The 20,773-nt window shown below is 40.0% G+C and overlaps 2 protein-coding genes across 10 annotated transcripts in view; one reads left to right on the forward strand and one right to left on the reverse strand.

Moving 5' to 3' along the window:
* CSPP1 (centrosome and spindle pole associated protein 1) overlaps window positions 1-17,421 on the forward strand; it is a 109,445-nt gene extending 92,024 nt beyond the window's left edge. For 8 of the 9 annotated variants that reach the window (XM_043483475.1, XM_043483478.1, XM_043483470.1 and 5 more), the window contains 7 exons: window positions 623-759; window positions 4,789-4,929; window positions 6,764-6,810; window positions 9,433-9,496; window positions 11,571-11,680; window positions 13,102-13,240; window positions 16,561-17,421. In XM_043483475.1, the coding sequence (XP_043339410.1) occupies window positions 623-759; window positions 4,789-4,929; window positions 6,764-6,810; window positions 9,433-9,496; window positions 11,571-11,680; window positions 13,102-13,240; window positions 16,561-16,772 (850 nt within the window). In that variant the 3' untranslated portion in view covers window positions 16,773-17,421. The remainder of the gene's footprint in view (window positions 1-622; window positions 760-4,788; window positions 4,930-6,763; window positions 6,811-9,432; window positions 9,497-11,570; window positions 11,681-13,101; window positions 13,241-16,560) is intronic. The other variant, XM_043483471.1, reaches the window with a different exon arrangement.
* Window positions 17,422-18,403: 982 nt separating this feature from the next.
* Window positions 18,404-20,773, reverse strand: part of ARFGEF1 (ADP ribosylation factor guanine nucleotide exchange factor 1) — a 127,100-nt gene continuing 124,730 nt past the window's right edge. Inside the window, exon 39 of the mRNA XM_043483469.1 lies at window positions 18,404-19,875. Within this exon, the coding sequence (XP_043339404.1) occupies window positions 19,711-19,875 (165 nt within the window). The 3' untranslated portion in view covers window positions 18,404-19,710. The remainder of the gene's footprint in view (window positions 19,876-20,773) is intronic.

Below are 20,773 nucleotides of genomic sequence, written 5' to 3' on the forward strand. Positions count from 1 at the left end.
ATAATAATTTCTACCCCATGAGAGTCTAGTGAAAAATAAATAAATATATGTATTGGAAAGTGCCTTGTAAATTATGTGTGCTAACTTAAGTTAGATAATATATGTTAGAATTGCCATCATTTAGCAAGAATTAGTTAAATATATTTTACTTCAGTGTAGTTTTCACTGTGTATTGTGATCAGAGACATCTTAGTGTTGGTTTTTTATTCCAGTTTTATAAATAGTTTCACAAAAAGAATCTCTTATTTGTTAGTTAATTCACCATATTATTGAGTTCCTCATGTATGTTAGGCACAGATGATGCAGTCAAACATATAGTAAGCTGGTCTTTGAATCTTGATTTCTTTGACCAAAGACTACTGTTTCTACTATGTGAACATTTTAAGGTAAAGCTCACGCATTGTATTCTTCCAATAAGATACTTTGCTTCCGAGCATTTTGAAAGATTATAGTGACCTTATAAATAACCTATTTTAATACAGGGAATTGAAATAACAGCTACTAGAATAAATTTTTATAATATACTGTAGTGAAAGATGCCAAATTTCTTGTATAGGGAGTTAAATGTCAACTCAGATTTTCTTCCCGTAAAAACACCTTTATCATAATTTATTATCTATAGGAAAAGAGAAAGTTCCATGGATGTATTTGATATGGCCAGACATCGGTTACAAGCTCCTGTCAGAAGACCGTCACCTAAGAGCTTAGACTCTGCTTCTTCTCAGAATATTCATGACTTTAAGGAACTGAAAGACAGAGGTAAGAATGCTGCTATTTTAAAGGTAGAGCCATGTGAAACAAATTGCCAGTCCAGGTTTGATGCATGAGACAAGTGCTCAGGGCTGGTACACTAAGATGACCCAGAGGGATGGGATGGGGAGGGAGGTGGAAGGGGGGTTCAGGATGGGGAACACATGTAAATCCCTGGCTGATTCATATCAATGTATGGCAAAAACCACTACAATATTGTAAAGTAATTAGCCTCCAACTAATATAAATAAATGAAAAAAAAAATAAAGGTAGAGCTTGAGTGTTCTACCCATATTCAAGGGTCTTTAAAGACATTTGTATCCTTTTTCTTAAGTAAAGTTTCATTTGTGGTATCTATTTTAAGTGATAATGAATAAAACTCTTCTGTATTACTCTAGTTCTTTAGTTTACCAGTCTAGTGGATAGAGCTTTGGTGTGGCTATTTTGCAGGGCGTACAGCTCTTAAAGCCACAGGAGTGGATTAGATCAGTGACATAGTGTGAAGAGTGGCACCTGGCATTTAGTGGAGGATGGACAGCAAGATGAGCTTAGGAAAGAGATGAAGAAAAAGTCAGTGATTGGAGGAAAAGCAGGAGAATGTCAATCCTGAAACTGAGGGAACAGAGTCTGCCAGGGAGGAGGGTTGTGTAAAGTGAATATTGGAAGGTGTCAATCACATCAGAGGTCACTGGTAACCTCAAATAGATCTTTTTGGCAGAATTATTGGATCAGAAGCCAATTACGTTTGGAATGAGGATTGAATAATTAGTAGGCATGGCGTTGGAGGCAATAAGCATAAGAACCCTTGGAAGAAGCATGGGTGGGAAGGGGGGATCACAGGGTCCTGGAGGAACTTGTTAGGATGCCGATGTGAAAGGTGTTGGAGAAGTAAGAGGCTTGTAGTGTAGGGGAGGGAGGGAACGGCCGCTGAAGAGGGCAGAGTCCCTGAGCAGCGGAGGAAAGGAAGGGTTGTTGAAGGAAGGGAGTAAAAAGTGTGATGCAGCCACTTAGAAGGAGGAGAGAAAGCTCATTAGGGAAGTTGGCTTGCCAGGGTAACAAAGGCCTGGGAGACTGAAAATGTGTAGGGGAACCAGAATGTGTTATATGTGATTTTTACTCAGGAGCACTCTCAGAGCAGCCTTTGGAGCAGAGGAGGCAGGCTGTTGGATGATGGTCACATAACCTGTACCAGATGAGTTTACTTCTGTTTCTCATTTTAAAAGTAGTACCTATTTTAGAAGTTTTGAAAATCTACAAAGAGAGGGAAACATCTCTTTACTCAAATCACCTAAATATAAAAACAGTTGATATTTGGTGTATTTACTAGTCTTTCTGAGCTTAATTAAAATGAGAAAGATAAAAGCTAGATGTAATTATGTTACTCAATTTTATTTTCCACTTAGATATACATGTCATCAATTACATATACCATAGTTATGTTTTTATGCTATCATTTATTGATTGCTTATTATATGCCAGGTGTTATATTAATCCAGTAGGTCTTAGAATTTGGTCAGGGGACTTTTTGAAGTCAAAACTATGTTTATTATAAACTAAGTCATTATTTGTCCTTCAAGTTTTATTTTTTCCTGTGTGTACAGGTTTTTGAGAAGTTTTATGGCATGTGATAACTTCATTGCTCTGAAGCTAATAGAATGTGTTTTTGTATTTTCATGTTTTAAAAGTTTCTTAGTTTTAATTTCTAATGTGATGTGTGGGACAGTGGTGAATAAAAGCTCTTTGGGGGTTCTTAGCTTTTTAAGAAGGTAAGGAGATCTTGAAAACAAAAAGGCTTAAACCATAAAATTGAGGCATTCATTTCCCTGTTACCACAACTAGTTCTCATTCATCATATGACTTGTTGTTAATGTCTCTTGTTTTTACGGAGGAAACAGTCTGGAAGTGGGCAAGTCGGGTGAAGCCACGTCCATGTGTCCAGAGCCTCTTCTGTTAACTTTGCTCTTAATCATTTTCTAACTCTAAGATATTCAGCATGTTCCCATTTTCCACTGTTGTTATGGAATAAGCTCTGGCTGGCTGCTTGTTGCTTTAAAAAGTCAATACTTGTAAAAGTTGGTAGGAAGGAAAGTTGTTGTCAGTCAGAATGCTGACAGTCTAGGGAGATGGTAGACTCAGTGTCCCCCTCAAAACCATCTCCAAAGATTCTGCTGGACCATGAAACTTCTTAAATGGAAGAAGGGAAGTAATCTCAGTTAGTCAATGAGATGGGGGTCAGAGTGAAGGGAAGTAATCTCAGTTAGTCAGTGAGATGGGGGTCAGAGTGAAGGGAAGTAATCTCAGTTAGTCAGTGAGATGGGGGTCAGAGTGAAGGGAAGTAATCTCAGTTAGTCAGTGAGATGGGGGTCAGAGTGAAGGGAAGTAATCTCAGTTAGTCAGTGAGATGGGGGTCAGAGTGAAGGGAAGTAATCTCAGTTAATCAGTGAGATGGGGGTCAGAGTGAAGGGAAGTAATCTCAGTTAATCAGTGAGATGGGGGTCAGAGTGAAGGGAAGTAATCTCAGTTAGTCAGTGAGATGGGGGTCATAGTCTTCGCCCCCCCATTGCGTGCAGGCTTGTGGACTCCTCCTGACCTTTCTTTAGATGCTATCTGATTCACATGGTTTGTTTACAAGATTACTGAAGGGGAAGCTAGGAAAGAGATATGGTCATCTGTTAATCACCTGTTCTTCATTTCTACTTGATATATGGAAAGAGTCAACAAATTAGGCAAGGTATTGCGTGATCAAAAGATTTGAAAGGTGTGCTAGGGCTTGAGGTAAGTAGAGCTTGGGGTGCCCGGTTTAAGGTTAGTGACAAGACAAAGGGACTGCCTGCAGAGAATTCTTTCCTGCCAAAAGCTGCTCACAAACCCCCACTTGTCAGAACGTCTTTCCATTTCTGTGGAATCATGTGTGAAGGTCCCTTTTCTGTAACTTCATGCTGACACAAGATGCTGTATTAGAGATGTTGACATGCTCTGTGGCATCTCTCTGCTGGCAGTCATACTTGCCCGTTTACATATATGGGCAGAACAAGCTACAACTATTTTGATGCCCACAAAGATATCAGTTAGTATGAGCAAAAGTGTTAATCCCATTCTCTTGAGGCCAGTTCTTGGAACTGTCCTAGCCATAAATTCAGTACTGCTCAAGATGGAGCAGTTTATGTTGTGACTGCAGTCTGGTCATCATGCACTTTCCCTCTGGTGAGAGTTCAGAGTATCTGTAGAACAAGTCAGGAATTGTAGCAGACACAAATCTGGAACTCTGTTGTCCTAATCATTAGCTGCTTGAGCCTGCTTTTTGGTAACTCATGGAGGCCTGGGAGATTTCAGCCTTTCTATAAACAAGGGGATAGGGGGTGGGGCACAGGATTTTGCTTGATTCTACTATGGGTCAAAAGATTTTTAAACGTGTGAACTATATCTTTATTCTCAAGATTTAGAAATTAAGGTTTAACATTTTCATTCTGATCAGTTGATATTCTTGAACTTGTGCCATAGGTGAATTCTTAGTCTGTCATTTCCTCCAGATATGATGTCCCTCTTAATGCTCCAGCTGGCCTGTATTTTTACCTTGTTTTTGTTTTTTGGCATGATATTTACAAATATTAATTGGCCAATAACATTATGTTTCCGTTTTTCCAGTATATTTGAGGGCTCAACTCTGATTCAGTGTCTGGTGGCTGCCAGAGTCACAGCCATCTGACTGCCGGCCTAGATGCTCCTGCATGTGGGTGCAGGCTCTGGGGAGCTTCTTGGGGAAGTGGGGGTTGGGATGGAGTATGTGGCAGTAAGGCGCTGCTTGTTCTGGGGCTCCCTAATAATGTTGAGTTTGTGAAAATGTATTTATTTAAAGAATATTAATTTCATGTTCATTAGTTGTATGATGATGTGCTTTGACTTTGCTGATGTCTCATTATTTATATTGTTCCTTGATTTTGAATTTAGGTTATTTCATATGTTATCTATAGTGAAGTTTTATAAAATCTCATTTGGAAACAAGATTTAACTTGGTTACATAACTTATTTTTGTACCAGATTCAGAAACACGAGCTGATCTGAAATCTATGTACCCGGATGATCCAAGAGATAATGACACCTTGGAGATAGAACAGCAAGCCTTGCTAAGAGAGCAGCAGAAGAGACTGAATAAACTAAAAATGCAGGAAGGTGCTAAAGGCAAAAAATAATCATTGCTATTTCAGATCGTTTCAGTGGGTTGTTTTTCTGTCGGCTTTCTTTCTCCATCTCTAATATTTCTGCCATCTCCAAGGCAGGCAGCCTCCAATGGCAGCCCCACACTCACATGCCCCTTTGGTCTGTAGTCCCAGAAAAGAGTAAGTCCCAGAGAGGGCCGTGATTGGCTGTCCATGCATGAGCGGAGTCCATCCATTCACTGTAGCCAGAAGGGTTGAGTACCTTGACGAGGCCAGGAGACATCTGCACCAGGGGAAAGAATGCCTGGCATACACACCAGTGTCCTGGGGGACATTTCTACCATGTGTGTCTGTGGGTTTTGATACAGCATAAAATCTTTATAAGTAAGCCTCATACTGGGCTATAAGTATATCTCTGTGTAATTAGCTAATCAGCAGATAACTTACTGAGTGCCTGCTATGAGCGTGGGTACTGCCCCATATCCAGGGAGTATGGGGATGAATGAAATATGCTGCTGCTCTCAAGGAATTTATATTCTACTGGAGAAGTTAGATGCTAAGTAAGTGTGATGAATGTTGCAAAGGAGAAATCTAGGGTCCCTTGGGAGTGTGTAACTGGAGGTGGGGTGGGCACCCAGGGGTGGAGTGGTGCTAGTGGCCTCAGAGAACATGGATGGGTCCTGCATGACCCTCGCAATATCTCACCAGCTTTGCCGGCCTTCAGGCCATTGAGTGCAGCCATGGAAAATGAGTCATAAAAATACAGCAATTAAGTAACAAGAATAGAAGGAGACGGTCCTACCAGTTATTTTTAGGAAAATTCAAAACCCTACTTAGCAGGCTTGTCTGACCAGCAGAATCTGAGGAGCCTGTTTTGATCACATGAGAGGATCACAGGAGTAAGTTGTGTACCACGTCAGGCCCAGACACAGGGCAAGACTTTAGTGAAGGGGATAGGGGACGTCCTCCCTCCGTCTTTACAGAACTTTTAACAGTGGTCTTATTGATCACCCTCTGACAGCAGAGTAACCCAGAGTCCATGATAAATAGTAGGCATATTATTAGGAGAGAGGGGAGAAGCAAGTACAGTCTTCAATCGTTACACCCACTTTGGTGGAACTTTCCTATAGGTGACCTAGCTGATGATCTGATCTGGTGTGATCTTGGCAACTTGGGGACTACTTATGGGCTAATTTTAGCCTATGTGGATACAGGTCCATTTTGGCACTGAGGGTGTACACCCACTATGGCAACCACCCCAGTTTCTACCAAATACTGTGATGACTTAATTCATAAGAATATGATGTAACTCACAACAATCAAAAACATGGCTATAAAATATTTTAAGAAGGAATACAGGCTACCATCAGTAGTCTATTTATTCCCAAAGGCAGTAGCTAAAAGGATAAAATATGCTATTCAGAGGAACACATCAAACCCTGGTCAAATCAGAGAGGCCTTTGGGATAGCTGATCCAAAAATCTTCACCCCTGAAACCAGGCGCTTGGAGTTGAATTAATTTCCTTCAATGCCACATAAGGGAGTTGTTTAGCTCTTCTCAACAATTTTCTACACAGATTGCAGAAATAGGAGATGGTTCTGTTTCTATAGGCGTCAGTTTTAAATTCACAGTGATTTTTATTTATTACATGTGAATGGAAGAATTTTATGCACCTGGAATGAATTGGGTGCTGGGTTATATTTATTGATAAACAAGAAGTATCTTTAAAATATTCTGAAGTATGATCATTGAAAAGTAATTTCCAGTAAGGGATTAACTACAAAAGATGCTCTAAAATTTATTTGTAAAGTATTTTCTAACCTTTTATCTCGTTTTTACCCCTCATTGACTATAGTTGACTTGGATGCTGTCCCAAGCACTAAAGTACGAGACCACAGAATGGTAAGAAAAGTTATAATTTTTCAAGCTAGTTTTTGAGTGGTAGAAGATTTTAGGAACATGATAAGGGAGTATTCCAATTTTGAATTCTTTAGAAATACTGAGTTAAGAAAGAATTTAAATCTTGTCCCATCAGTGTTATGGGTAGGTAAAGTCTAATAACCTAGAGAAAGCTTACTGTAATGACCAAGAATAGGACTCTAGAGCTAGGCTATTCAAGTTAGTATGTTTTTAGCTGTGTGACTTTAGGCAAGGTACTTAATCTTTTATTTAATCTTTCTTTGCCTCAGTTTCCTAGTCTGTAAAATGGGATGATAGTACTTATCTCTGAGGGTGACTATAAGATTAAAATCAATTAATATCTGCAAACACATAAGAATAGGCCTAGCATGTAGTGATTTCTCCATAGATGTTTATTATTAACTGGATTAAAAAAATGACTCAAAGGCTATTGTGAGGATTAAATGAGATAAAACATTAAAAACCCTTGTGCGGCCTGTTCCATAATGAATGTGATCAGTTTTAGTGCAGGCAGTAGTGGTGGGAGTAAGAGTCTGTAATACATGCAGTGGTGAGACCTGTAAAGGGCATAACTTATCCTGAGAAAGAGACATCTGTGCGAATACTGAGCCATTGCGGGGCGGGGCGAGCCATTTTTGTTCAGCAGATATTTGTGGAACACTTACTATGGACCAGATAATACTGTACGTGCCTGGGGGCACAGGAGTGAACAAAACTCTTTGCCCTCCGAGGGATTACTTTCACTCAATTGTGTCCGACTCTTTGTGACCCCGTGGACTGTACAGTCCATGGAATTCTCCAGGTCAGAATACTGGAGTGAGTAGCTTTTTCTTTCTCCAGGGGATATTCCCAAGCCAGGAATTGAACCCAGTTCTCCTGCACTGCAGGCAGATTCTTTACCAGCTGAGCCATAAGGGAAGCCAAGAAACAAGGAGAAATTATAAAATATTTAGTTGGTAGGTCTAAGATGCCCACTAGACAGACAGTTGGGAGGTGGTGAATAGATGGCTAAGAGGAAAAGTTTGGGGAAAGATTGAGGTTGGAAATAAATTTAATCTTCCCCACACTAATAGTACAGGTAATATTATCTCCATTTTCAGATTGTAAAAATAAGGCTCAGCTAGGCTGCTACTTGCTCAGTGTTACCAGTTGGTGCTGGTTTTGAACTGATAGTGGTAGTAACAGTCTCACAGCAGCAAGTCCATACCCATACTGCCTGCGAGGTACTTGGTGTGTATTTGCTCTGAAGTTGACAAGAAGGTCTGCCTACCCCCATTTTACTTAAGAGGAGACTCAGGCCACGATCACACAGCCAGTGAGCAGTAAAGTCCATGTCTGGACGCAGGCTGAATCCAGAGCCCTTCCCTGTCCCACATTACCGGAAGTGCATGGACATCTTTTCTGAACACACTGTAGGTTCCTCTGTATATGGCAGCACATTTCTCAGTGAAAAGGCACTGGAATTTAACCACTGGGGTTTTAGTTAAATGCTGACCAGTAACCCCACGTTTTGCTGCGTAGAAACTGAGCATGAACCGACAGCTCAACAAGGCTGTCACAAAAGAAAAGCCAATAGACTTGGGGCTCACCTTCCTAGAGACTGGACTCTATGGAGACTCAAGATTGTCGTGGAGAAGATTGGGCTGAGGTGGTCACTCTTTCCAGTGTGGCAAGGACAGTGAGACAGAAGAGAGGCTGGACAGTGTATGCACAGTGTTAAGGACAGCTGCTGGTTCAGACCAGTTGGTAATTTGAGAAGCTCTTATCACCATTACTGTCTTCTTGAAGGCAGAAGTACAGTCCTTGGGTGTTAAAGGTGAAAGAATTCAGTTCATATACTGAAAGAATTCAGTATATGGAAGACCTCCGTGAAAGATAAGAACTTTCTGGTAACCAGTACTATGCCTCAGTGCGTGCACTTCCTTAGAGGTTAGTGGACAGCTCTTCACTGGAGTGTTCTAGCACATCCTAGAAATCTGGTAGGGACGTGCAGGGAGGGGTGTGGGGTGAGTTTAGATTTCTTCCAGTGTGTAAGATGACATTCTCTGTTGTAAACCCTAGATGTAAATTTCGTGCCTCTAATTTGAGAGCTCATTACAAGCCCGACCCTAGCATTACTTGCCCTACTCTTACATCCCCGTCTATCATGCTGTGTCTTTGGAACACATGCCGTCCCATGGGGCTGTCGTTACCGAGGGCACGCCTCTCCCCTCAGGAGCGTGACCCACTCCATAGCAGAAACTCCTACTCCTCTATCTCCAGTATCTCACATGCAGGAAATACTAAGTGCACTCAACAGATTTATTGAGAGAATAAATAAATCTTGACAATGATGTAAAGACTTTAAATGTTTAATTTGGTTCATTGCTTCACACTCTATTATATTTCTATCAGTGGTAATGTAACTCTTAATAATAAAAGGTCTTTTCCTGTGGTTTCTAGGCATTGGAATGTGGTGGAAGAGGGAACCAGCCAGTCCTACTTCTCCCCATGCACTTTTGCTAGTTTTGGGGAGTGTGGAGACTTGTGCCTCTTTGTACAGATTTGTTGTTTTTCTACACAGGACTAATAAAAATAGTCATTAATATATGATGTTCTTTTTAGCCCAGAGATGACACTGATGATTTCTTGACAAACTCATTATTAGAATCTGATAGTGCTTTTATTGGTGAGTATGTTTATTTTAGCAATCTATTTGTTTAAATATTTAGCATTATTTATATTCAGGTGTTTTTCTCCATACCTAAAAAATCATTACTTTACTCTTTGTGCTGTGCTTAATTGCTCAATCATGTCTGACTCTTGGGACCCCATGAACTGTAGTCCACCAGGCTCCTCTGTCCATGGGATTCCCCAGGCAAGAATACTGGAGGGATGTTCCTGACCCAGGAATCGAACCTAGGTCTCCTGCACTGCACGCAGACTCTTTACGACTGAGCTATGAGGGAAGCCCACTCTTTGTTTGGACCTCGTTAAAATTAAACTTCGGTGACCTGCAAATGGCAAGAAAATAAGACAAGCCCAGAGACAGGGAGAAAATATTTGTACAAAGCATGTCTAATAAAGGACTCCTATCCCAAGTACACCAGGAACTCTTAAAACAGTTAAGAGAACAGCCCTGTTAAAAGATGGGCAAAAGATCCAGACACTTCACCACAGACAGAGGATGGCAAGTAAGCATATGAAAAGGTGCCCCATGTACATCATTATCATTAGGGAAACACAGGTCACGTGTCATCAGGGAAACTCAGATCAACACGAGACACCACCACATACCAATGGAATGACCCAGATTTGGAACACGGACACATATTCTGCCAAGCGCTGGCAGAATATGGAGCCAGAGGTACGCTAACTCATTGCTGGTGGGAATGGAAATCAGTACCATCACTTTGGAAGATGGTTTGGTGGTTTCTTACAAAAGTAAACATACCCTTACCGTATGATCCAGCATTCACATTTACCCAAAGGAGTTGAGACTTATGTTCACACAGAAACCTGCACACAGATGTTTTTAGCAGTTTTATCCATAATTGCTAAGATCTGGAAGCAACCAAGTTGTCTCTAAGTAGATGAATGGATATACAGTGATAGAGCTGGACAATGCAGTATTATTCGGTGCTAAAAAGCATTGCGCTACAATGCTTTTTTTCGAAATGGAGGAACCTTGAATGTTTGTAAGGGAAAGGAGTCAATCTGAATAATCTACATATTGTATGGTTTTAACTATGACTTTCTGGAAAAGGTAAAACTATGGAGGCAGTTTAAAAAAAAAATCAGTGCTTGCCACAAGGTTACAGCAGGGGGAGGAATGAATAGGTGAGACATAGAGGATTTTAGGGCGGTGGACCTATCCTGTATGATACTGGAATGGTGGATATGTTAAAAGCCATAGGGTGTACAACCCCAGGAATGAACCCTAATTATGGACTTTCAGCGAAAATGATGTGTCATTGTAGGTTCATTGGTTTTAACAAATGTACCATTTTGTGGGGGCTGTTGATAGATGGGTAAGCTTTGAATACGTTGGTGGCAGGGGGTTTAATAGGAATTCTCTGTGCCTTCCACTCAGTTTTACTGACCTTAAAAACTTGTAAACCGTTTAAAAAAAAGAGCAAGTGAGTTACTGGTGGGGTATAATAAAGAAGTCAGAAAACTTCATTTTTGGAGTTTTAGAAAAGCCCATTTCTCATTCAATAGAATATAGTTATTGCTGCTTTAAAAAAAACTATAATTTCAGAAATTTGAGTATCAATTATATATTAAATGATAGTATTGTATCAATGTTACATTTCCTGAATGTGGTACTGAGATTGTAGCTGTACAATCTGTGGCCCTTGTTCTTATATGGCGTCTGCTAAAGCATTTAGGGACGAAATATCATGTCTTTAGCTTACTATTTTTTGTTCTGCAAAAAATAAACAAGCCCCACAAAATATTACATTGTAGAATTCCATATGGAATCTTAGGAACAGTACACATCTGGAGACTGAAGGCAGATCAGTGTTCACATGCTTGGCAGGTGGAAGTGGTGGAGTGATTTTGTCAGCACAAGTGAGCTTTTTTGAGGTGATCAAAATTTCTAAAACTAGAGCATAGTGATCGTGCAGTTCTTTAAAAATCACTGTTTATTGTGGGCAGATTTTATCACATGTAAATAATATCTTAATAAACAGCCTTGGATTAGCTCTAAATGGATACGTTAAAGGTGGATGTTCACAGCTTCCCCCCATGTCCTCTAGGTGCGCATGGCGAGACGTACCCTGCCATTGAGGATGGGGGCTTCCTGCTGCTGTCTCCGCTGCCCTCTGCCAGAGAGCGCAGGAGGAACAAACTGAAAGGATTGGACTTCGTATGTATGAAATGTCCTCTTGTTTTTTCAAGTGTAGGAAGGAGAGGTCTGGGCCGACTCATGGCTAAACTGGTGTGGTCCAGTAAAGAAAGAGAACATGCTCTTGATTAAGCTGGACATGGGTCGGAACTGAGGCTCTGCCACCAAATGCTGGATGACCATGGGCAGGTTACTGGGACACAAAGGTCCTCTGAGTCATAACATGTAATTGATTCCTTTTTATTGCCAACTAATATTTCATCATAAGGATATTCCACATTTTTTTTCAATTGTTTATTCAACAATGGATAGACATTTGGGTTGTTCCCACTTTTTCTCTGTTATCAATATAGCAGCTTTTAAAGTTAGCATACAGATGTTTTCTGATGCTATAACATCTTGAGGAACTACCAGACTGTTTTCCAAAGTGGCTGCTCCATTTTACATTCCCACTCTGTGAACAGTCTGTGAAGGTTCCAGTTTCTCTACACCCTGGCCAACATTTGTTAGCGAGTGTAAAGTATTATTTCATTGTGGATTTGATTTTGTATTTTTCTGACAAAATGATACTGAGCATCCTTTCTTGTGCTTCTTGGCTGTTTGGAGATCTTCTCTGGAGATAGGTCTATTCAAATCCTTTGCCCATTTTCTAATCGGGTCATCTTTTCATTGTTGAGTTCTAAGCTCTTTATAGATACTGGATACAAGTCCTATATTAGACTTAACATATTTTCTTGATGGTGTCCACTGAAGTACAGAAGCTTTTGATCTTGACAGAGGTATAGCTTATCAATCCTGTTTTTGCTTGTGCTTTTGCTGTCGTATCTAAGAAACCATTGCCTACCCATGATCGTGAAAGTTATTTCTGTGTTTTCTTCTAAGAGTTTTAGCTCTTAAATTTAGGTCAGTGAAAAAAAAAAAAATTTAGGTCAGTGAATGCACTTTGAGCTAATTTTTGCAAGTGGTATGAGGCATAAGGGTTCAAATTCGTTATTTACATGTAGATATTGTTATTCTGGTACCATTTGTTGAGAAAAATCCTAGTGAATTTTATTGGTTTTTCTGCCCCTAAGTATAAGGGCTTATTTCTGGACTCTTTATTTCTATTCCACTCATCCATGTCTACCCTTAGGCCAGGACCAGGCTGTCTTGGTTAGCATAGCTGGACTGATTCTTAGCCCTCGATGTTTCAGTTTTTCCTTTTGTGTTTTGTAATTCCCCACCTTTATCCACTCTGATAGCATTTATATGTTATCACTAAATGCTTTACCTTCATCTGAGCCTGCAAGGATAAACACAAGTTAGAATTTAAATGCTACAGATTTAATTTTGTTCACCACTATACATTTATCAAGGTTAAGAACATGTTTTGATTCACTGGTTTATTGTGAACATATTTTATGTTAATGATCATTTCTGAAGTTCTGTTTTCTTAATTACAGGATAACAGTCACCCTGATGTGCCACCAGATGGTGTCTCTTTAAAATCTGTATCCAGTATAAATATTGATCAACTTAGAATGAGAAATGAAGAACGAATGAGAAGACTGAATGAACTTCAGAATAAACCTATTACTGCAGGTAAAAGGCCAAGTGTAATAGCCAACAGCAGATTCGGTGAAAACTCAAACCTGCTTCATGGAGGTTTTCACTGATGGCTGAGAGAGGAAGTGAGTTCTAAATCCTTTGAGTTGCACAGCCTAAGGATTAACTTTGCAGCAGATTCTTCCTACCAGAGAGAGTACCCCTTTTCAAGTGGATTCTAAATAGATAAGGTTTTTTTGTGTTAAACATATCCAGACTTTGCTTTCAGCAGGGAAAATGTTGATTTGTACTGGTGTCTTGCTTCCCTACTGAAGAAGTTGTTCACTTGCTCAGTCACGTCCGACTCTGCGACCCCATGGACTGCAGCGCGCAAGGCTTCCCTGTCTGTCACCAACTCCTGGAGCTTGCTCAGAATCATGTCCATCGAGTCAGTGATGCCATCCAACCATCTCATCCTCTCGTCCCCTTCTCCTCCTGCCCTCAATCTTTCCCAGCATCAGGGTCTTTTCCAAGGAGTCGGTTCTTCGCATCAGGTGGCCAAAGTACAGGAGCTTCAGTTTCAGCATCAGTCCTTCCAATGAATATTCAGGACTGATTTCCTTTAGGATGGACTGGTTGGATCTCCTTGCAGTCCAAGGGACTCTCGAGTCTTTTCCAACACCACAATTCAAAAGCATCAATTCTTCGGCACTCAGCTTTCTTTTAGAGTCCAACTCTCACATCCATACATGACTACTGGGAAAACCTTAGCTCTGATTAGACGGACCTTTGTTGGCAAAGTAATGTCTCTGCTTTTTAATATGCTGTCTCTGTTGGTCATAGCTTTTCTTCCAAGGAGCAAGCATCTTTAAATTTCATGGCTGCAGTTACCATCTGCAGTGATTTTGGAGCCCAAGAAAATAAAGTCTGTCACTGTTTTTCATTGTTTCTCCATCTATTTGCCATGAAATGATGGTACTGGATGCCATCATCTTTGTTTTTTCAATGTTGTGTTTTAAGCCAGCTTTTTCACTCTCCATTACTTTCATCAAGTGGCTCTTGAGTTCCCCTTTGCTTTCTGCCATGAGGGTGGTGTCATCTGTATATCTGAAGTTATTGACATTTCTTCAGGCAGTCTTGATTCCAGCTTGTGCTTCATCTAGCCTAACATTTCACATGATGTACTCTGAATAAGCAGTGTGACAATACACAGCCTTGATGTACTCCTTTCCCAATTTGGAACTGGTCTGTTGTTCCATATCCAGTTCTAACTGTTGCTTCTTGACCTGCATACACATTTCTCAGGAGGCAGGACAGGTGGTCTGGTATTCCCATCTCTCCAAGAATTTTCCATGGTTTGTTGTGATCTACAGTCAAAGGCTTTGGCACAGTCAATAAAGCAGAAGTAAATGTTTTTCTGGAATTGTCTTGCTTTTTCTGTGATCCAGGTGTTGGCAATTTGATCTCTGGTTCCTCTGCCTTTTCTAAATCCAGCTTGAACATCTGGAAGTTCACGGTTCAAGTACTGCTGAAGCCTGGCTTGGAGAATTTTGAGCATTACTTAACTAGCGTGTGAGATGAGTGCAGTTGTGCAGTAGTTTGAGCATTCTTTGGCATTGACCTTCTTTGGGTTGGAATGAACACTGACCTTTTCCAGTCCTGTAGCCACTGCTGAGTTTTCCAAATTTGCTGGCATACTGAGTGCAGCACTTTCACAGCATCATCTTTTAGGATCTGAAATAGCTCAACTGGAATTCCATCACCTCCACTAGCTTTGTTCGTAGTGATGCTTCCTAAGGCCCACTTGACTTTGCATTCCAGGATGTCTGGACTGAAGTGACAGATTATCAGAAGTCAACTTTAAAACCTTGTTCTTTATATAACACATCTTTTATAAATTTGTAGTAGTACAAAGAAAATTTTTTTAACCTTTTTACTTGGCTTTCTATATGTGGATAAAGCAAAAAAGCTTCAGGATAGTATTTTCTTTTTAAATGTCAAAATATAGTTTTGTTTTTTTTTTTATCATGCAAGGCATTGCTGTATCTCACATCTTTGGTGAACACCGGGTTAAAAGCTTAATCACTGAGCACAGGCAGGCAGGACACTTCTAAGGCAACTCCCGAGCTCCTCTGCCAGCTCGTGGCCACCTTCTTTATGGCACTGCTATGACATGAGGATAATAGGATGATAATATAGTAATAAGCCCTGTTATTAGCTGTAGCAAATAGCAGAGTGGTCTATTTGAACAATTCACCTTATTCTGTTAGACTACATTACAATAATTTTCTAATAGCCATTTTTTTAAGATTTTTGAAAGATATATTTTAGATACAACCTTTAATGTTGTATTAATTTAAAACTGTACTTATACCATCTCTATCAAGATATCATGTGTGCTGACTGTAGGAATTTCTTACCAAATACCAGACAACATGGTAGACTGATAAGATAAGTACTTTTCATACCATACCTAGAAAAATGTGGACAGTGGGAAAGAATGCTTGCTTTCTGACTAAAAGACATTTTAATCTGTACTGAGAATTACCTATTCATCAATTTCTTTTAGAACCAGTAAGTTGAATTAATAGTGAACAAGGATATACTTGAGAGAAAATAAACCATTTGAAGTATCTTTTTCAGAAGAGTTTCAACTTCTGAACTTTTTTTAAAACATTGTCCTTTCAAACAGCTTTTTAGTATGTTGTAGACTGATTGCTCATTGCATTGATTGCACATGTCCCTTTGCATTGATTGCACATGTCCCTTTGCACATGTCCCTAATGCTTCACAGACCAGCAGATGTAATTAAAAAAAAAAAAGAAATTGACATCACAGGGTAGGGAAGACAGATTTTCCTATTATTATATCTAATGAGAAGTTAAATAGAGAAGCTCTGTGTGTAACTAATTAAAAGAATGAAAAATGAGAGCTACGTCTTAATGGAATAAATAAAACCTCTTAGATTAGGTATAAGAATGGAAGTAATTTCATCCCTGTCTAATGTTTTCCTACAATTACCTTATTTCCTTAAAGCAGTGTTAGGAGTATTTCCAAAACATCTCTAAAAACAGAAAAAAAGTTTTACTTGGGACACAAAGTAAGACTGTGGACACTTTTCTAGTCATCTGGTGTCATCTGCTGCCCTTGAATCCGTGTGGGTGCTGGGACCATAGAGTCACCTTGCTTAGCTGATCCTGGCTTGTTCCTGGGTTTGCTTTCCTATCTCTATAAGGAGGGGTGTGGACAAAACAGGACAGTTTAGAACACAATGCTGTGGAGAAATGCAGAGCTTAATGGGTTAGAATACAGGAGGTCTGCTCCCATCATCTACCTGCCGCTCCTGTTACCTGAGTCGTCTCTCTTGCCTCCTTTAGATGATGAGAGTTCACTGGTTGACCCTGATGACATCATGAGGCACCGGGGTGACGACGGATCAAACTCTGTAGCCACTGAGCCCTGGCTCCGCCCAGGCACCTCAGAAACACTGAAGCGATTCATGGCGGAGCAGCTGAGGCAGGAGCAGCAGCAGGGTCCTGGCAGACCAGGCGCTTTCACCTGGCAGGGCCTGTCTACTGCACACGGTTAAAATCGGTCTGTACTGGACCCAGTAGTGCCTTTGAAGGTGGAAGGAATGTGAAACCTGAACCTGAATAATGTGTGCTACTTTTGGCCTGTACATGGCAGTTACTCATATTCCATCTGTATATAAGGTATATTTTTTTCCATGATGATGTATATGATGTATTTATATTATGTACATAAATAAAAAGCCATGGCTATTAATTTATATAATGTAGAATTGTACAGAATTATTTTTGCACAACTTTGCCATAAAGTGGGGTGGTAATGAACTCTTGGAATCAACTACCATATGTGCATTATTTTAAATTCTGCTTGTAAGATAAGGTGAATAAAACAAGTATCTTAACAGTACTGTAAGAATATTCTTTGCTATATGTACATCTGCTATTATCATCACTATTCAAAATCATTTCTTCACTTAGTAAATATACTGGTTATAGCTGTTGCTCTGTAATCAGAATCAGATGTGCTATTTCTCATTGATAACTACTGACTCAGTATAAATGATAGAGTTGTTAGTGATTATATTCCTGTGAGCCATGCACTTACATGTCCCATCTTTCTGCCTCTATTTTTGTGCCAACGAAGGCAGTAAGTTTGCTCTTTATATGATGTAACTACTTCTTGATAAAAATAAATTATTTTTATTACCAGTGTCAGTTTCTTCCTTTAACTGGAATTGAGGTTTCTACATAGACGTCGAGGAGAGGCAGGAGGACCCGGGGTCGAGGATGGGGACCTTGCCGCGTGGCTGAGGACCCTGTGGTGAGGGGTCAGCCCTCCTAATGCTCCCTAAGAGATGCCTTTAAAAAAGGGAAGACTAATTCAAATCCTTGGAAATATTTCTTGTTTAGATTCTAGTAATGAGAGCCGAGAACACACCTAGGCACTGATGGTATGCTTCTAAGATCAGGTAAGCACACCCTTAAGTGGGAAACTTCCCAGATATTTGAAATTTTAGTTGCATGTAAATGCCATGCTAATTTTTTGAAAGTAAGATGAAAGCCTCTGCTGGAGAAAAGTCCTGATTTTATACCATAAATATTAATAACACACAGCCAGGTCCTCTAACATACCCTGAGACAGGCCTAGAGATGGTCACGGGGGGTCCTGGCTCTTGCCGCATCCAGCTGCGCTTGCACAGGGCCAGGTCCTGGGGGTAACAAATGTAGTGCACTTAACAGATGCTCTGTTCAGTGACTGCTGGTGACCTGAGAGATGCGAGGGCTAAGGCTGAATGCTCTCCTGTTTTTTGAACACAACCATCAAAATAAATAGTCTTGACATGTTCTTTTTCCTTTTCAGGTCGTTGTAGCACTCAACTGCACTCTGAGGACACACGCCACCACCCTGCAAGCTGCCCCAAAGGTTAACTTTCTTTCTCTTTCTCAGCGTTCATTCACATAGTACTGCCCGATTCCGGGTTCATATATGCACAAAATATTAAACTATGAATAGCCTATAGTTGAGAAAGCAGGATATGGGGGAGGATCAAATGCCAGGAACTGGAGAGAAAATATCACAACTGAAGGACATTGAATTCACATGGAGCTGTGAATGAGAATATCCTTTCCCTAGTTAGGCTTTTAAGAAAAAAAAAAAGTCAATGAAACATGGGGCTGTGGATGACATAGCTTTTGATTGCACTGATGAAATAATCCAAAAACTTTATTGACCTATAACCTGATTAGAATATGCCAGATGAGAATCAATATTGTACAGAAAGTTGTACAGAATTTTTTACATAGAAAACTTTACATCTGTACCATATACATTTTATCCATCTGAAAAAATTTTCTACATCCACTGTTAATACGGAATGCTTGACAATCTTGTTTTTTTAACCATCAGAGCACAATTCACAGTATGAATACATTTCCAGTAAATCTAACCTCCCCAAACCATGCCAGATTTGTTATTTTAATATATTCAACATTAAATTCTGTACACAGAGTAAAATCTACATCAAGCCCCGCCACCCAAAAGAAAAGAAAAGGAAGTGACAGCAACCGAGATTCATTCTGCAGTGATTCAAGTTTCGGTCCATGAAGGATCATTCTATTTTAATGGCTCATCTTTCAAAGCCCTAAGAGAAGTGTGTTACAGGTAGTTACGTCAGCAGGGGTATGTTCCACCTTTGTTGGTGTTGATTATGACAAGTGTCAGCCACAACAGCTTCTGTGCATGTTAAACCCTTAAAATAACCACTCTGTAAAAAGGGCAAAACCAAATCCCCACAAAATAAAAAGGACAAGAAGTTCAACCCAAATGTTTAGTGCATTTGACAAAATATTATAGGTATTTAGCAAATGAATAAGAAAATAAAGAAATAAAACAGTGCAGGAAGAACTCTATAATGTCTTAAGATTTTTATATTACAGACCTGCATCTCTGTACATTTTTCACAGAAGGATCATTACCAGTATCTCAGATAGCCTGAGTGTGCAAAAATCTTCAGAATAAGAATACCATAGTTGCTAAATAACTTTTACCATGAACAATAATTTCTTCTTCTCCCCCCAACCCCCAATTATAAACAACATTTTATCCTTCAAAATACAGCTCTCCTGAGTTGTACTTCTTGCAGAAGTTCAAATCTTTACATCTAGAGTTCTTTGGGTAAGTTTCACTTCCATACCTGCCAGAAATATGTAGGGCTCTCCCTGCCACCGAGGACAGGGAAGGGCTTGTGAGCATACAAGCTGACGCTGTGGGAAGAGCTTTTTTGCTTGTGAGCCCAACACGACAAACAGAATCCACCAGGTTACCAAAGGGACGGACGGGAGCACTGCAGGTTCGAACTGAAATTCTAAGCTTCTTAGAAGTAACCCTTAGACACAGCAATCCAGAGAAACCATTTTTTCAGGTAGGAAACCTCAGCTCCGGGGTCCTTTTAAAGAACGGAGGGATGTAAACGCCAACAGAAAAATATGAAGTTCCCATCATTGCTTGTTTATTCCAAGTTCCTGTTCAGGTGGTTGTGATATCTGAAAAACTACTCCAATTCTCAGAAAAAATCTTCTAAGAACAGCACGAAGTTCAGGAATCAAGTCAAATTGCATAATTTCACATAAGAGAGGGTAGTAGAATGATGCATGAGCTTTAAACTGGGGGGAAATGAATTCTCTGTTAGTAATGCTCTCATTGCAAACCACAGAGCCTCAAAGTGCCTTTAGAAGGAACCCACTCGGAGACAGTGCCCTGACAGTAAAGACAGGAGACGCGTCTGCATAAAGCAGTGATTACTGATCATGCAACTGAAAGACTGAGATGTATTCAGAACTTAGTATGTACATGATTCACTTAGTTATCCATCCTTATTTTGGAAAACATTTTTCATTACATTTCTTTGAAAAACTTATGACAGACAGTTATTATTTATCATTGTTTTGCCTTGGGTAATAAGCAAAAGTAAGAAGCCAAGCAAGAATCACAGTTTTTATAAGCTATGGGTTACTGAAACTATTCTGTCTGGTAAATAGACTTGTCTCTAAAACTTCAAATTCTAATATTGCAATATAAAATATGAGGGCTCCATGCATTCTATTACTTATAGTTCCACTGATACACTTTGTATTTTTGTTGTAGTTCAATCTCTGAATATCAGCTGTCTGCCTGTTTTCTCTCCTTGTCTGTTCCCCCACCTCCCAAGGTGTGAGGAGCGGTATGACACTGGTAAGAAGGCAGCCTGTGGGACAAGGCGGATGGCCTGGAAGTCCTCCTCATCCACTTGGCTGCTGGTTGCCGGAAGGTACTTCTCTGGGCTCTACCTGGCCCAGGTCAGAGGGGCACACACATGGGCACAGAGCGGCATTACATGGCATCTGTGGGGCCCAAAGTGTCAGCCACCAGACTAGGCATTTTTAAACCTATTTAGGGATCACAGGAACCCCTGTTTCCGTTTATGTGGGCTGTACATTGCTATATTTTTTAACAAGTAAAATGTGTATTTCTGAAAAGTCTAAATGGTGTATATATATAGCTATACATTATACATTTGATCTT

The sequence above is a fragment of the Cervus canadensis genome, chromosome 12 (assembly GCF_019320065.1).
Source record: "Cervus canadensis isolate Bull #8, Minnesota chromosome 12, ASM1932006v1, whole genome shotgun sequence".
Taxonomy (NCBI): Eukaryota; Metazoa; Chordata; class Mammalia; order Artiodactyla; family Cervidae; genus Cervus; species Cervus canadensis.